An 18,251-nucleotide genomic window follows, 5' to 3' on the forward strand; every position below is an offset into this window, starting at 1 on the left:
AGGGGAGGGGTGGTGAGGAAGATTGGCTCTGAGCTGACATCTTTTACCAATTTTCCTCTTTTTGCTTGTAGAAGATTGTTCCTGAGCTCACATCTGTGCCAGTCTTCCTCTGTTCTTTTGTACATGGGACACTCCCACAGCATGGCTTGATGAGCAACGTGTAGGTCCGTGCTTGGGATCTGAACCTGTGAACCCTGGGCTGCCAATGCAGAGTGTGTGAACCTAACCACTATGCCACTAGGCTGGCCCCCATGGAAGTGACCTGTTAGTTTTGAAGCCAGTAAATAATAGCTAAGTATGACAGTGTTATGTTAGGAGATATAGAAAATATTTCTTTCTGTAGGAGGTGATAGGAAGAATAGAGCATGTAGACTGATTTGTGTTCAGGTTGAGAGAGATGAGTAAATAATTGATATCTAGAGATTTGAAATACCGGTAGTAGGTACAACAGGGATTGGAATACAGAAATTAAGAACCTTGAATTGTCCCAAAACTTTGCAAGTTTTTATTTAGGGAATGGGTGTCTTCTGTTTTTACTTGAATAGCAAATTGGTGGTAGGAAGAGAAATATCTGCCTCAGTGGGAAAGGTTCTCCGTTTGTCCCTTCAGGCGGTTAGTGTGTTAAAAGGATGTTGCCTAAAGGTTGAACAGTTATTTAGTATCCTGGACTCTGGAACAAGATAGAAAGCTCAGTCAACACTTATTCCTGAGCTGCTGTTTTATATGGATTCAGGGATTGAATCTCTGTTGTGAGTCTTCATCTGAACAGAGAAATCAGTTGGGAAATTCTGGATGTCTCAATGATTGGTTTTCAGCTTTCTTCTTTTTCTGGAATTACTTTGGGCTGCAAAATTCCTGTCTTTCAGGAAGTTTCTTAAAATGAAGTGCCCTTTAGTGAGGTCTTTCTTCATGATCTCCCTTAGTGGGTCTGCTAGTACTTGTGGTGGGACTGGGCTGTCCATTGGATGGATGACTCCAAATCTCTGTTCCTTTGGTTTTTCTTGGCTCTTAACATGCATGAAATGAGGCAGTAGAAGAATCTGCCTCTGTTCTCAAGCATCTGACTTATTCCAAGACACATTCATTATGAAGGGTCATGAGGAAGGATAAAACAAATGGCATTTTGAATATGGGCATTATGGTCACTCCCTAGAAAATCTGATTGACTGCAGATGCCTTTACTTCTCAGTAAATAAAACATAGATTTCCTGTGCTATGCTTTATGATGATCTTGGGTTGTAATGTGGAGAGTTTTTATGTCCCTTTATAGTCACTACTTCCCTTAAAATTGTTGCTTCTTTAAAAAGAAAAGAAAGTATCTTAACCTGCCATTTTAAAAGGCAACCCTTTAGATTCCAGCTGTTGAGAGCATCAAAAATAATTACCCAACCATGGCCACGTCAAATGTAACTTAAGAAGACTTGCTTCTTCCCTGAGGAAAATGTAATTTGGTTTACTCCATTCCATCTCTGATTGACTGCCTTAGTTTTCTTTATGATTAGAAAGTAAAATACGTTTAGGTTAAAATTTAATAGCAAGTTATCCACAAGAGATTAGATTAGTTTTCTTTCTCTTTCGTGGTTTGGGTGAAAAGGTTATAGTAATAGCATGTTCAGGCCAGTCTTCTTTACATATTTCATTTATTTCATCACAAAATATTTATTGAAAATAAAGTAGAACTTGGCAAAGCCATTTCTCTTTGTGAAGACATGGGAACAACTCTCTGAATAAGATATGTCAAGATTTTTTGTGTAACCTTGAGCAAGTAAATTCCCTTTTTTCTAATTTCTTCATTTGAATATGGATAATCCCATGGAATTCCCCCCTCCCCTCTTCTTCAGGAACCCTGAAAACAATAATTGAGGCTTTATCAAGTTCTTTATCAGAAAAGTGGTCAAAAAGAATCCCAGGGCTGTTTTCCTTTAGCTTAAAATTAGTTGTAATTTAATATTACCTTTGAAAAAATTTTTTCTATGAAAGATGCGTACTTTGTCATTTATTTATGCAGTGGCTTTATGGGCCCTGTCATTGTTCCCTTAACTGTTACTGCCATTGTTTTAAAATTTCTTTTTCTTTTAAAGACTGTGTGTATATCGAGAGTCGGAGGCCAAACACGCCGTATTTCATCTGTAGCATTCAAGACTTCAAACTGGTAAGCACTTTTTCATATGCTGTTGATTCTACTCTGTACCTTCTCTTTTTTTCCAGTTCCATTGGCTGTCTCTTTTGATTGCTTTTCCATTGTGTTGACTTGATAACCAGTTCACCTGCTGAGTGCTAACTGCCTGGTGGCTGTAGCACTCAAATAAAGCAGTTATCAGTTTTGTCTTTTCAGTTTTGTAACACTAAGTGTTAATAAAGCTTATACTGTAAACAATATTTCTGAAGTTTTTCATTCCTTTAGTAACTGTTTTGATAACAATTTCAGAGATTCTCTTAAGTTTCTGAAGTAGTTTGTTTCTTCTCAGCTATTATAAAGAGCCTGAAGTAAAATAAATTTGGAATTTGATGATGAGTTGGAAAAAAAGGGTGTAAATGGGCCAGAGACTAGTTCTCGGTGGTAACTATAATTTACTTAGATATTTGAGTGAGTATGGAGTGTATCTGTAACCTTTTATGGGGGGGGTCTCCTAGTGGTAGAGGTTTGAGAAAGGAAGTCTGGCTCAGGGATGGTGCAGCTACAGTACTTTCTCATTAAAAACTTTTCCCAGGACATAAGTGTTGATATTGCCCAGTATGAAATCTCTTGATTTTAGACCAGTGGTTCCCACACTTGGGGTTTTGGATGTTTGGCTTTCTATAGAGATTTCGCAAAGGTCTGCAAATAAACATTCTCAGCCTTAAATAAATAAATATACCTCACACATGTCTGTATGACTACTTTTAAAATGTACTAATATGCTGCTGTGATTTAAAAAATTCACGTATTTAATGACAATACACAGTTAAGAATCACTGTTTATTGTGTACAATACACAGTTAAGAATCACTGTTTATTGTGTATTTTCCTCAAACAGTTGGTACGTGAAATACTGTCAAAGTACTGTCATTTGGGGATCTTTTTGAAATGTTTAGATCTTAAAAAGGGGATGCTTATACTTGATTGTGAAGCACTGTCTACACTCTTAGGTGTAGAGAAATCCTAATCTTTAGCTCTGTAGAGATATGTATCGGTATCAGTGAATGCCCTTGTTTCCAAAAGCCTTTCTAACTTTTGACACTATTTGTGTTCTGACACACGTTGTATGTGATATTTCAGTCTAAAGGAATGTAGTCTGAAGAGATCTTTAACTTGGCATCTGCTTTGTTTTCTTTTTATTATTTTTAATGACACCAAATATTCAATTAGTATAGTTTGATTTAGCTAGTTATTTAAAAAATTGCATGCCCTTTATTTTTTCTTATTAAAATGTCATTCATAAGTAATACATGCTTACTGTTTTAAAAGAAAGTCAAATGTGCCATTTACTTCTAAGATTTATTTATTCTTGGTAGGCTGCTTTTAACTTCCCTGGTTGTTTTGCAAGATGGCTTTGCAGTTTAATGTTGTAAATCAAATGCTTTCTATTCAGATTTTATGTCAACATGAAGTTTTACCATTTTAGAGGTCTTTGCTATTTATTATATGTTTCCTTCCAAAGAGTTTTTACAGATGCTGCCCTGACATCTGAAAATCTGGGTGGTGGCCTTGTTTCCTGAAGAGTCTTCTTTTTGCTTGTGACTGCTGCTACTGCTCTGTCCCTGCTCATTGTCTTTGTGTGTGATTTTTACCAAACGTAATATGAATGCAGCATGGAAAAGATAGAGCTGTGAAATAAAATTGCAAAGATTTTTCTTTTACCGATTAGATTCTGAGCCCTTTTTGTACAATTTTTTCACGTTAGCAGGTTCCTTCATGTTTGAACAGTGTCTCTTATGAAATACTGATTGCAATGTGATAGTTGCTGTTTGGGGCAGAGGTTCCTGCTGAGTTACAGTAATTGCGCAGGATATTAACAGCAATAAAAGCTGAAGCTTCTGTTGTCACTATTGGTCTAGTATAAAACATTAAAGCTGTCTGCAAAAACAGTGTAGAGGGAGTGTAATATGTTTAGATACCTTTTTCTAAGTCAGACACTGCTATGTCTTATATTTTCGTTTGAGTTCTGTATTCAGTACACACTCACAGTTGTAGAAGAATAACAGATGATGAAATATTTGCCCCTGGAAGGAATGCAGTTGTTGTCTGGATACCTACTTTCTCTTCTTTCCTTGGTTCTCAGTACTACTTATGAAAAGATAACCTAGTAGGTGAGAATAATCACAGATTTTGTTTCCTTTAGCCTACCCAAGCTGTAAGGGGAAAAGGTGAGCAGAAGGAAATATGCTTTGTTTCTCTGCAAGATTTTAAAAGGAAGAAATTGGAGTTGGTTTTGCCCATAGCAAATACCATGCGTGGCAAGTGGGGCAATGGGAAACAAAAACCCAATAGCCTTGAAATGTTGTTGATTATGTATTTTATCTTGTTGGTTTTTTTGGTATGGGGTTGTAACTGAGATATGTGTTTGTTTGCACTGTAAATTAACTGTTAATTAATTGTTTTACTATATGAGTTTTTGAGTATAAGGTATATTTGGGGACTATAAAAAGAACTGGATGAATGCCCTTTATGGTATATATTAAGTAAGATAACGTTAGTTACAACAGAAACTAAGAAATTGAGAAGTGGGTATAAGGAGACATTTATGACCAGTTACCAAGACTAGCATGATGCCCAGTTGTTGAACTGAGGACCCTGGGTAACATTTCATGAACTAGTTCTGTATGAGATAAGAAGAGTCTTTGGATTTTATATGGGGACTTGCATTGTCTTCTAGGCTCTACTACTACATCCTATAGAATCTGAGTCCATGATATGGAACATAGCTGTCCCTGTGTGCGGGTTTACATCTGTAGTTCTGGCAAACTATTAAACAGCGTCCCCTTTCACTCTAAGATGTGTCCCTGTTTGGATAAAAGGTTATGCAGTCATCTTACCTATGGGGATGGGATCCACTGGCTTCCACTTTATTAATGTTTAACCATCAAAAGACATATAAGGCCAGTACCATTCTACATTGGTAGATATATTTAGAGACCACACTTTCACTGGGGTAAGTGGATGCTATGGTGTAAATTACGATATAAATAATTGAGTTCCTGGCAGCACTGAGGTTTTTGAAAGTAGCATTTTCAAGGGCAGTGAATTATATGTTCCATCTGGAAGTTTTCATTCTCTTAGGAAGTGTTCATGTGATTGGGCGTGTTTACCTGGGTTTGTTTGACTACAAAGACAAAAGTATCTCTGGAATAAATAGTCAAAAGCAGGAACTCAAGAGAACACGACAGGTAAGGTGGAATTATGAATAGTATATGTTTGGAAGCAGGAAGGAAGAGAGATCACCGATTAAATAAGGCAGCTTTGCACCTTAGGCTTCTGAACTAAATACTTAAGTAGCTGGCAAAATCTTTAGATTTTTGAAAGAATGGTAATATGGAATGGCAATCTATAATTTTTGTGGCCTGGGTTGAAAAGATTAACTGAGGGACTGAAGCAGTTAGCAGAGAGGGCAAAGCTGAAAGGATGAATCAAGAATTGCCTCAGTGTGGAGAGTTGGGGCAGATAAACAAGTTGTAGGCATGCTGGTGTGATAAGACAGGAAGCCAGGAAAAAGCAGAGGATTGGAGCAACTGCGCAGAGAGCAGTAGACGGGCCAAAGGGAGCGAGAGAGTGCACTCCTCCTCGCACTTTCCTTAGGCCTGCCGTACTGGTGCTTCTTCCCATTGGACTCTTAGGTTATCCTGTGTCCTCTCAGTAAAGGCCGCTTTTCTTGGGCCAGCTTGAGCAGATCTCCAGGATATGCATCCGAAAGAGCCTTGTATAACACCTTCACCCCTTTCGGAATGTGCTGTGCTCCCATAGCTTTTCTAGGTCACTGTGTGACTTAGTTTGCTTTAAGAGTTTTCTTCCTGAATGAGTCAGTATTACCAAGGAGCATTATATCCCAGAGTGCAATTAGTAATGTTTTGGGTTGTAATCAATGCCTTCGACATACATTTATTGAAGGCCTACTTTGTGTTCTTTGTTGAGCGCAGCACCATAAGGGGGACTGAAGAATGTAAGATACAGTTCTTTCCCTCAGTGATCTTAGGTTCTAATTGGACAGACAACTCGGGCATTACTGGATGTCAGTCCTCTTTGGAGAACACTAAATAGGATTCATGTGGAGGAAGCCATTCACTTTTTGTCCTAAAAGAAAGATTTTTTTTTTTTGCTTTTACTAAAAAACAATAAACTTCTATTTTTATAGAAATTCAGGACTTATGCATAATAGAGTTAATTTGCTATCTAGAAATAATCATGGATTCTGAGAATACTTAACAGGAAGATCATTGAGATTAGTAGTTTTCATTTAATGTAACACCAAGGAGTTCCTTCTTGGGCTGTTAATAGTAGTTTATACCTAATTCTTCATTCACAGATAAGTAATTGAAGCCTTCCTTTTAGTATTCTACATGGGAGTTCTTATCATTCAAGCAATGGAAAGAAATATGATTTTGGTTTCTTAGAGTTACGTAATTGTTAATTCTTTAGCTGTTAGTTATATGAAATGAATTTTCAGGTTGAATGGTAATTATTACAAATATTATTTTAAGCAAATACCATTGATTCATTTTGGCTCCTATTTGGTTTATTTAAACTGGAAAAGTTGTCATTAAAATTAAACCTAGTCTAGAGATTCCTTGGAGTTGGTGATATGTCATTAGGGATATTATGGTATTTTCAGTTGACTCTTTAGGGCTCGATGTAGTTTTATGGCTCTGCATGGATGAATGTACTATTCTACCATTTATGTCCCTAACAGCATACATTCTAAGTGCTGATTATGAATGTGGAAGAGTTAAGGATGTGTAGGTACCACTAGTTAACTTGGAGAAGGCCCATCTCCATTACTGCTGTGAATGTGGGGGCCAAGTTATTCAAGATTCAATAGTTTATCCCTCTTTCTTTCATTGTCAAATGTGAGCAGCTGGGAGAGGGACATTTGGAATTTCTCTCTGATTCCTGGTCCATACCCATAACCCTACCCGAAAAGCTGATCTCCACAGTGCAACAAAGAGGGGCTCAGAGAAATTATCTTCAGCTTAGGTCCCACTTACCGTTGAAAATGCCCTCTCTCCACCAAATTGAGTTTCTCCAAAGTGAATTAAAAGCTGCTTTTCCTTCTTTGAAATGAAAACTTATTGAGGATAAGTAATTATATCTTTTCATTTTTTGTTAGAGACCTTTATAAAGATAATGCTAGCAGATATATGGGAGACTTTATTAACATACATTCTTTGTGCACATATACATATATTCACACGAGTTAGTTATTATTTGTGCATGATACACCACAATTATTTAATCCCAGCTTAGTGTTGTATTACTGAATGTATGGTGTATGGGCATTCAGGAAATGGGCATTCATTTTCATATTAGGTAAATCTTGTATTAAAAACTTTTCTGGGTGTAGGGCAGGAAATCCATATTAATTTGAACATGGCTAATTCAGAATTTGAGATATTATTCTGGGACTGAGATGAGGGATCACAGAGTACATGGATCGAGAGCTTGATTTTGACATCAGCTTGTGTCTTCTGTCACTTGCTGCTTTCATGACCTCGGGCAAGGCACTTAGCCCTCTAACCTTGCTTTATTTACCTCTGAAGTTGGGATGTGAAGCACCTGCCTTGCAGGTAGGTTGTTTTTAGATGAAGAGATCAAGCCTACAAAGTGCATAGTGCAGTGCCCAGGCCACAGAATAAAGAAGATCATGATGTTGATGTTCTGTTGCTGCTCTAGGTTTCAGCTTTGTAAGCGTAGACACCACACCTATTTTATTCATTGATGTGTACTGTGCAGTTAGCACATTGCCTGGCCCATTTAAGATCTACAATAAATATTTGTTGAGTATTGAATGAAGTAACATTTCACTGGAAAAAATTGACTGGATAAAGTTTTCAAAAAAGTTTAGTAGTAGTTTGATACAATGCATATATTTTGCGCTAACTACAAATTAACCTTCTGTTTATTAAATAAGCCAAAGAGATCTACTTCTTTACCTTTAGTTAGCTTGCAATGAGTAGTATTTTGGTTAGCCTGCAGTTTGTACTATTTTTTATATTTAAATTATGAAACTCTATTTTTTTTCTTTTTTTGAGGAAGATTAGCCCTGAGTTTACATCTGCCGCCAATCCTCCTCATTTTGCTGAGGAAGACTGGCCCTGAGCTAACATCTGTGCCCATCTTCCTCCACTTTATATGTGGGACGCCTACCACAGCATGGCTTGACAAGGAATGTGTAGGTCCTCACGCACCTGGGATCCCAACTGCCTAACCCCGGGCTGCCGAAGCGTAACGTGCGAACTTAACTGCTGTGCCACTGCCCTGGCCCCCTGAAACTCTATTCTTAAAATACTTTAAAACTCAGTTTCTTATTTTCTTCAGGAAGTTTACATGAATGTAGCCAAAGTCATAACATTTTTTAGGCATTATTATATATCTGTTTTGAATTTTCTGTATTACGGACTTTTAGCAAAGATAAATGAGGGCTTAGTCTATATGTAAACATCCCAGAGGCGGCCCGCCGATAGTGAAAAATGCCTGTAGTACAATGATTTGCTTGTGTGTGAAACAGTGGTTGTTCTTCTGTTTTTATTTTTCGTAGTCTCTCAAGTTAGGCTTACACGATTGATTATTTCTTTCTATAGTTTCCTTTTTCTCTTTACCATCTTGGTTTGCTCCCTGTAAAAAGGTGAGTACCATCCAGTTACAGCTTTATGACTTGAGTGTAGTATTAGATAACAAAGTGAAAACCTTCAAGTGCATTATCAAGTGTTTTCATTTTATAGCGTGAGAAATTAAGCATTACTTAAAGAGATAATGGAATGTTCGGCTGAGAGAATTCTTTAAGGGAGGAGTTGCTCCTTTCTGTTAGTGTAGTTGTTCTTGCCTGTCAGGAGTGAGTATCAGTGCAATGGTACTCTTGTTGTACAGTGATTTCTAAGTCAAGAAAAGGTGTTCATTACTGATTTGGTGCTAGAGTATTCTTCTGGAGGCCACACTCCCTCCCCCCCCCCCCCCCCCCCCCCCGCCCGCTTTGTTTAAAATAAAGGCCTTGGTTGCTTAGTTGTTATCTATAAGTGTTGTAATAAACTACAACGGGTATTGGACTTACTCCATGCTATGTTTGGAGTAAGCCACCAATAATAAATGTATGTGCAAGGACTAAATCTCCTTTTCACATGCAAATTTGAAGTTTATAATTTTATTTAATCCTTTAAAAGGCAAGAGTAGGATGAAATCTCCTAGCTGTGAGTTTGATGGACATAGTCACATGAGGTGGTGGTGTTGGATATCTGCTGCATCCCCCTGCTCCCCTTAATGGAGCAATCACGTTGGAAGTTATTCTCAGCTACCACAACCTTTTTGCATGATATGAATATCAACTTATAGATGGAGAGGATGATGTTCATGTCAGTGAAAATCAAAATGAAGCTTTGGGAATAAATAATCTCAGAGCATCTTATTGGCCCCATTTACTCAGCTTCTCGGTGGTCTGTTTTCACTCATGACTGATAGTCGTTATAGGCCACATGGGATTTAAAGTTTTAATGGTTCACGATTACTGTGAAGTTGGGTAATTCATTTTCTCTTAATTTATTTGGATTTTCGGACTCTAAGAAATTACTGAAAAGGTTTTGTCTAATTATATATAGTTACATGAAATATCTAAGAATGTTATTTACTAAATCTGTTCTCTTTATGTGAAATTTTTTCAATGCGGAAAATTCTAGGTATTCTAACTGTTTTTTAAAAGGAGCTTAAGAAAGTTTGAGACAGTTTGATTTTTGCAGAAAACTTCTGTGCAGGAATATTGGTAACGTCTTGTCATTTAAACTTGATTCCTTAAAACTGGAAATTTGTAATTGGTATGTATATGTAAATGTTTGTGTTAAGAACCAACTCAAAATATTCCAAGAAAAACACATTAGAAGAACTGAAAGAAAATTAGGAAAACTGAGATACTGTCAGTGTTTTCTGATTCATAAATAAGAAGGATATGCTTGATGTCTTTTTTTAATGCTTAAAATGTTTTACTAATTACGTGAACTTTTGCATATTTAAAATAATGCCAAGGTGCTATGAAATGCTTTACTAGGTGTCTTTTTGTTTAAAACACTTGATTTGAATGATCTGATTAATTGAATTCCTAGTGCCAGAGATTGACCAGAAATTCATTTTATTTGATGCTCATGGTAAAAAAATACTGACTATACTGTACATTCTAGTGCACTGTTGAATCTTTGATTTGGAATTTTGAAGTGCTGCTATGGGGAGGAGGGGGATGTGTGGTGGAGAATGTTATGGCTACTAACACTTGGTGTCATCATGTATTGTCACTAAGGCAGTGGGAGTCAGAGACAGCACAAAAAGTGTACTCTCTGGATCCTAGGATGGGCTCTAGGGGGTGATCTGTAAAGGAGGAAAACCATCACAATGAAGACATTCTTAATATTAGCATATTTTCCTGGGATTTGTCTTTTTTGTTTCCTTAAGAGAGACTTATAAAAATAAGTAGTTAATGGAGCATACTAAAATCTTGGATTACAGGAAGTTGTTAGAGGGTGATTTTTCTCAAAAGGAATTATATGTAACAAGACTCCCTAAAAATGATTTAATATTAAGCAGTTTGTGTATCTGTAATTTTTAAACAACTTTTAAGAACAGAGATTCTTATTTAAGCAGTTGGATTGTATGGAGTTTTTAATTCATTTAAAACCACGTGAAATTAGAGTAGTTTTTTGGAAATCTGTATACTCTAGAATATTTGAAAGGGAACGTATTCAATCTCTTATCTGAGATATCTTTTTTGATACTTTTGAGGACTGTGCTGGCTTTCAGAAGTTCTTTAATCTTTTCCTGGTTTTAAATGTTTTCAGAATTTCTTAAAAAAAAAAAAAAGACATGATTCATGCCAAACTGATTTTGCCCCTAAAAGAAATAGTCTTTTTTGAACTTTATGCTCTGTGCCTATTCATTATACTTACCTTGTGGGCATTGTGAGAAGTTTAAAATTCATTTGAACGGTGTCTTTTCTCCCTCTGGTATTGAGCCTTTTTACCTTGTCTTTAGCTTTCCAAAATTAAACTAGGACTTTGAGAAAATGGTAGGATCTTTGTTTGACCCCCTTAATGCCTTGAATATTTCCTTACTAAGTACATGTCTTATGCCTCTAGCACCTCTTATTAGAAACTCTTCTGAAAGCTCAGTTTGTCCACTTGTGGTTCATTTTACAGTTGTGTTTATCTGACACCATTGGATTTTTGTTTTTATTATAAGCAAAGCATGCCACTGTCACTGTGCCTTGGCACTGTGTCACATCTTAACTTGGTTATTTTGAGGGGCACACACCATACTGCTTTATGACAGGACCCAGATTAAAGTGTGGAGCCAGAAGGGTCATATGTTTATCCACACTGAAATAAAGAAACAGCTTGGATAAATGCAGAAAGGTTAACTTTAGTGGTAGAACAAATTCTCTGAGATTTCAGAGACCATCTGCTAAAGGATTTGTGCAGATACTTGCTTGTGTGCTGAGTGCCCCTAGTAACCAGGGTATGAGGGGACATTGGGCATGTTAACTTAAAACTGTTTTCTTTTTTAGGTCCACAACTCCCAGGCCTGTTGCAGATCTCCAACTCCTGCTTTGTGTGACCCCCCAGCATGCTCTCTGCCGGTGGCATCACAGCCACCACAACATCTTTCTGAAGCCGGGAGAGGGCCTGTAGGGGTAAGGAGAATCCCGTTTTTAAAAGCTATCAATATTTTATATCCCTTAGGGTATAAAATAGGAATATTACCTCCCTCCCCATAGCCCCTTAAAAAATGTGCTGTATTGTGTGTGTTTTTAAAGGAGTAACAAGTACATGCACAGAGGAAGCAAAATACGGGACTTGCCTTACCCCTCTAGGACAGTTCCAGAAGTTGGTGGGGTTTGGTGGTATAGGGTATTTTGGCACCAGCAGAGAGCATGCTGGGCTGCTGCAAGGAGCAGGAGCTGGCAATCAGCAGCGAGTATGGATGTTGGCAACTGAAATGGGGGAAAAAAGGGGGTAAGTTTGAGTCCAAGTGTGGAATGTGCATTTCCCCAGGATCATTGGGACTCATGGCCCACACATCTAAACTATTTTGGGTGCTGTCCTCTCAGGTGATGTTTTATAGAGTATTGCTCAGAACTACCTAGGCTTTTCTCCAATGCTAGATATAGAATAAACACTTTGAAAGGCTTGGGTTGGGGTTTAGATATAGTGGTCTCAGCTGTACCCTGGTAATTACTCTGTTACCTGGGGGTAATGTGGGATGTGTGTGAGATGCAGCAGGAGGAAATGTCTTTAGTGCTTTATCCTTTAGAACACAGGACCCAGTATTAGTGATCCACGAGGGTTATTTTTGTGTCATGTATCTCACCTTTTCTGAAAGCTGTGTATACACCTGTCTTCCTTGTTTTCCTTTATGAGGATTTAACGGTCAAGTTTTCTGAAAGACAAGTATTTATTGTTCTCATCAACTGCTGTTAATCACTGAAGAAGTTTAAGACCTATCTTTCTCTTGTTTGGTGTAATCTGACTCTGAGACTCAAACTCATACTCAATTAGAAAATAATGTAAGAGAATAGCCTTCACACGTGCCCACACAATACGAGATACTGGCAGTATATAATGAATTGTTCAGTTGTAGTGTAGAATATTAATATCTTGAGATTAAGAAAAGAGAGTGCTCCAAAAGGGCTAAAGCACTTAGGAAAGTTTTGTGAAGGTAGGTAGGTTTCGAGGAGCTGGGTATGCTTTTGATACATCAGTAACATGTGGACAGGCAGATTGGTGGAGGCTTCCAGGTGTATGTGTTAGCCTGCCCCATATCAGCCTATCCCTATAAGCAACCCTAGGCAGTGAGCCTGGTGAAGCTGGGAGTTGTGAGAAGATGACCGCAGGACGTCAATGAAGAGTGCAGGTTAGTGGGTCTGGGGAAGCAGAGGTGGGGATATAAAATGGGGCCTGATAAAAGAGGATCTTTAAAGGTTAGACAAGCCATGATTTTATGTAATAGGCAGAAGAGAGCCTTTGTAGGCTCTTTTATTCCAGACAAGCCGGTTTGCAAATCACTATTGAAGAAGATTCATTGAGTAGCAGTATGCGGTGTGGAGTGGGGAAAGACTGTGAAAGTTCCAGTTAGGTGGCTAAGGCTGTCATCCATGCATAAAATGAAGAGGACTGAGACAATGGAGATGAAATATTAGTAATTGTAACAAAATCAGGAATAATTGTCACAACAACAGTTTCGTGTTTAGATAGTCTCAGGTATAATTTATCAAGGATTAGACTAGACAAAAGGTTCACATTATGGTAGCCTTGTAATTCTTGATATAATAGCCATTCGCAATGGACTATAAAACCCACTGTTGTGGATAAAAGTATAATTTTAATCCCTAGAGAGATATATTGACATTTTAAGGGACAAATTAGAGCCCCAACTTGACTACCTACTTCAAAAGCATCAGCCTTTACCAGTTACTATCTTGTTTCCATACATATCTAAGAAATGATTTTATCTTTCAGGCCAATATTTTCTTACTTTATTCTCTAATCAGTGTGGGTGTCATCATTAGACTGTGTCATTTACCATACTACTCACTAACCAGGATTTGCTGAATAGATTTTAAATTTTGCCCGTAATAACATTGATTTTTAGTAAATTTTATTTTAGCATTAGTGATAACTAGTAGTTATTTTTTTTAGCAGTAAAAGCATTGTATCCACTGGGGATTTAAATAAGTTCATAATTGGTGGTGCACTCAAATACCATCATATGTAGGTTTGAGAAGATTCTATAATAAGATAATAAATCTTCTTTCAGTCAAAATGATGCTGCATAAAGCTAACTGTATTGATTGTTCTTTAACAACGCTTCATGCTGCCAAAGTCATTTGTGCTGGATCTGAATTGGATCCAGTTGGCAGCGCTCCCCTCCATGTGTGGAGCTCTCATAAATTCTGCATGCACACAGATCTAATACAGTGTAATGAGAGAGCTGCTGGGAGAAAAAATTGATTACAGGGTTGCAGACAATATCATTAACATTTCTTGCCATGATGCACCAGATGTCTTCCCTAATAGACTATTTTTGTTAATTTAGTTTTTATAGGATAACATTGATCGCATCATAATTTAACTTTCATTGCGTGTTGAGGTGTATGTGATCTGTGTCTCTACACTAATGTTGGCATCAACTCATAGGATTTAATTTTGTAAATTTTTAACTTACCTGTTAATTTTTAAAGTATTTCTCCTATAAAGGCAACATTTTTACTGAGAATCCATTAGCTTGGATGTTTTCTAACAAAAAGTTCTGTGTTTACTGGTAATTCAAGGTAGTTAGGGAGGTGAGAAGGCAAGGAAAACATTGTCCAGATCCTCCCTAGACTGGGAGAGATGATCGTCCCACCCGCAGCTGCTCCCAGTATCAGGTGATTTAAATGGTATAACAGCAACTCTATCCAAGGCAGAAAAGGTGCAGCCATTTAAGGGGACTTAAAATGCACACTCACTTCCCTTGTCATGGTTGCGGCCCTGCAGGCTGAAGTTCTTGTGAGTTGCACCTATCCTCTTCCTTGCTAGGAAATCAAGGGCTGGTTAGGATATTTAGCTATTTAGCATTTTAATTTTTATTTATTTTAATTTTAATTTTTGCTGAGGAAGATTGGCCCTGAGCTAACATCTGTGTCCATCGTCCTTTATTTTATATGTGGGACGCCTGCCACAGCACGGCTTGACAAGCGATCCATAGGTCTGTGCCTGGGATCTGAACCTGTGAACGTCTGGCTGCCAAAGCAGAGTGCGTGAACTTAACTGCTATGTCACTGTACTGGCCCTGCGTTTTTATTTTTCAGTCATATCTTTTTGTGTGTTTGAGACCTCTGTTGAGTGGCTGACATATATAAATAAGACAGTACTACTGTAATAGTGGGTTGAGCTATTTTATTTCAGTCATTTTTTTTAACTACTAGTTTTGTTTTTGGTGCATTATCCTTTAGAGAGCATTTTTTTTTTCTCTTCACATGTTAATGTGTAACATAGGACAAGTTAACCTTTCTAACCCTTAGTTTTCTCACTTATAAAATGGGTATAATACTACTATTTACCTTAGGGTTGTTGCAGAGATTAATGAAATAATTACTTAAATTGCTTAGCATGATATGAAGCATATAATAAGCATTCATTTAACATTATCTGTTATCATATAGACTTGTGTCATACAAATTCAAGTTTTAAATAATTAATTTTCCAGATTTTCTAGGCCCCTAGGTGGTCTCCTTGAGTTTAAGAGGGTCTATGAACTTTCTGAAATTGCTTGCAAAGTCTTATGTATATATCTGCATTTTTCTAGAGAGAGTATACTTTTCAACTATGGGTGCTAATCAGTAGATTCCTAAAATGTTGAAAAAATCTGAAAACTAATATTAAGAATCGATGGGTCATTTAAAATCTCAAATCAGCAAGCTGTTTATTAAGGAAGTAAACTAACGCTGAGTATGTACTTTGTGCCCAGGAACTCTGCTCCTCTCTTCACATAGTTTAACCCATTTAATCACAACAGTCCGTGGTATTTAACTTCATTTTGCAGAGGAGAACACTTGAGGTTTACATTTGGATAAAATCTTGCTTTTAGTGAGTGGCAGGACTGAGGTTTAACTCGCAACGCCCCCTGGCCTGTGCAGTCTCCATTGCTCTCACGCTGACGGCTCTGCTGCCCGGGTGCTCCTTGCCTGATGCCCGCCTTTGCCTCTGCTGTACTGGAGAGCTCCTGAGCTAACATTGCTGCTTGTTCACTGGGTGGAGTCGAAGCCTTCTGCCACTGAGAGTTTTACAGGCTGGCCCTTAACCCTGAATAAATGGACAGTGGTGTTAACAGTATGGTTTGAGAACTCTTTTTAGTATCAGTAAATTTTGTTTTCTTATTACCATTTGTGGTGGTCATGTCTTTAGCATCCTTTGGTTTAAAAATGCATGACCAACAGCTACTGTGAGTTCTCTTTTCATTCATCTTAATAGTATCTATATACATTTGAAAAATCATTCCTGTGGTTTGTTGTGTTTATTAGTCTCTGTGTGTTTGTTTCAGGTGTAAAACTTTGTGCATCTAAGAAATTGGGCTTTGCGTTTCCCTTGGAGTAAATCCACTGCATTGATCTAGACAGAGCTGCTCCAGTAACACAGAGCAGGAAGCTAGGGCTCCGAGGCTTTCCCCAAATCCTCTGGTTCGGGGGCTGCTTAGGCCAAAGCTGGGTCTCTCGGGTCTCTGGTTACTGCTCTTTCCACTCTTCTTTGCAACTTTCCTTGACTCGTAAGGAATGTTTCTTTAGCTGCCCCATGTGGTGCACCATTTCCTTCTTTAAAAGCTGAGAATTGTTTGCTTAGTATCTAGTTTAAAGTTTTGTGACTGTACCTCAAACCACTGTGAAAGCAGTATAATTTTTGTTCATATAAGTCATTTATCGTTTTTAAGCATCATTGTAACACTGGTACTTTTAATATTTGGGACTTTGGTATCATTTAATAATTGAAAGCAACTATTTATTACAAAATGCTATTTTAAAAATAAAGCTGATTATATTTCTTACCTACTTGTTGCTAAGAAAGAACTCTAATCTGGTTGCTTGTTTAGTTCTGCAGGAGTTTCTGAGGATATTCTGCTTTTTCAGTATTTACTGTGGCTTTCCCAATTGACATTAAGTATGCCAAAAATAGCCATTGCCTTTTATATTTGATTGTAGTGAAAGGTGTTAAAAATGGCTGCATTTTCAGAAAAATTGCCAATACAAATGCTGGGATTAATCCAGCTACCCTAAAGGAAAGACGATTAGTAGCTGTTGAATTTCACTGTAGTAAGTTTAAAAGTTATTAAAACACCCAGCTGACCAATATTAATATTAGATCATATAACCCGCTTCCAGATGAGTCCCTTTCACTTGGAGCAGTTGTTTTCCTACCCTACTCTCCCCATAAACGCTAATTGTCACTTATTTGTTCTTAAGGCTGTCTTTCCATCATATTCCTCTGCTCCTTCTTTACAAAAGGGACATCAAGCCACATTTTCAGAGCATAGATTTGAATAACTTTATGATTTTATAAAACTGCCTACTATTTAAGCAGTTGTTTTGTTACCATAGGTCTGTTTGAGATGTAATCATTACTTTCAAGTTTTGTTGAGTTTCCTTTTCTTTCAGGGATAATGCATCGCCCTTTATTACTTAAAGGCACTGTTAGGCCTTTCAACCTTTCCTTTTTGGGCTGTTTCATACTGTTTGAAAAAAAAAAATTTAAGCGAGTATGTGGAGTTCCCAGGGTTTACAAGTTCTCCAGAATTAGTTTTACTGATATAAATTGCCAAAGACATTTCAGCACATAGAAGTAGAGCTTGCAGCTTTGTTTAGCTTAACTTTGTTTTTAGCATTAACCCCTCATGTTAGAATATCATAGTACTTTCAGTGGCAATATCTCTTATAAATATCAAGGCCTTCAATGGAGTACCAGAATTTTCTTAGGGACCGGAGTGAAGTTTAAGTAATACACCTAAGGTTAATCAATCTCTTTTCAGAGTCTATAGAAGTTATTATCCCTCACATTTTGAAGTTGGCATTTTCTGTTTTTATCTTTGATCTCATGTTGTACAATTAGATTGAATGTCAGATACTTGTCATTTTTTAAATAAACTTTATTTTTTAGAGCTATTTTAGGTTCACACCAAAATTAAGTCGAAGGTATAAAGGTTTCCCACATATCTCCTTACCCCTACACTTGAAGAGCCTACCCTATTATCAACATCCCCTACCAGAGTGGTACATATGTTACAATTGATGTAATGTTCCTCTGTGTCTTTTCATGGCTTGATAACTTATGTCTTTTGTTCACTGAATAATATTCCATTGTTTGGATGTACCACAGTTTGTTTATCCGTTAAACTACTGAGAGACATCTTGCTCTTCCAAGTTTTAGCAATTATGAATAAAGCTGCTATAAAATCTGTGTGCAGGTTTTTGTGTGGACATAAGTTTTCAGTTCCTTTGGGTAAGTTCCAAAGAGTGTGATTTCTGAGTTGTGTGGTAAGAGTATGTTTAGTTTTCTAAGAA

The 18,251-nt window shown here is 37.3% G+C and overlaps 1 protein-coding gene across 3 annotated transcripts in view; it reads left to right on the top strand.

The window, feature by feature from the left end:
* The window catches only part of RERE (arginine-glutamic acid dipeptide repeats), a 404,029-nt gene that overhangs the window by 165,934 nt on the left and 219,844 nt on the right, over positions 1-18,251 (top strand). For 2 of the 3 annotated variants that reach the window (XM_046660504.1, XM_046660505.1), the window contains 2 exons: positions 2,082-2,152; positions 11,730-11,855. In XM_046660504.1, the coding sequence (XP_046516460.1) occupies positions 2,082-2,152; positions 11,730-11,855 (197 nt within the window). The remainder of the gene's footprint in view (positions 1-2,081; positions 2,153-11,729; positions 11,856-18,251) is intronic. The other variant, XM_046660507.1, reaches the window with a different exon arrangement.

This window comes from Equus quagga, chromosome 5 (genome assembly GCF_021613505.1).
Source record: "Equus quagga isolate Etosha38 chromosome 5, UCLA_HA_Equagga_1.0, whole genome shotgun sequence".
Taxonomy (NCBI): domain Eukaryota; kingdom Metazoa; phylum Chordata; class Mammalia; order Perissodactyla; family Equidae; genus Equus; species Equus quagga.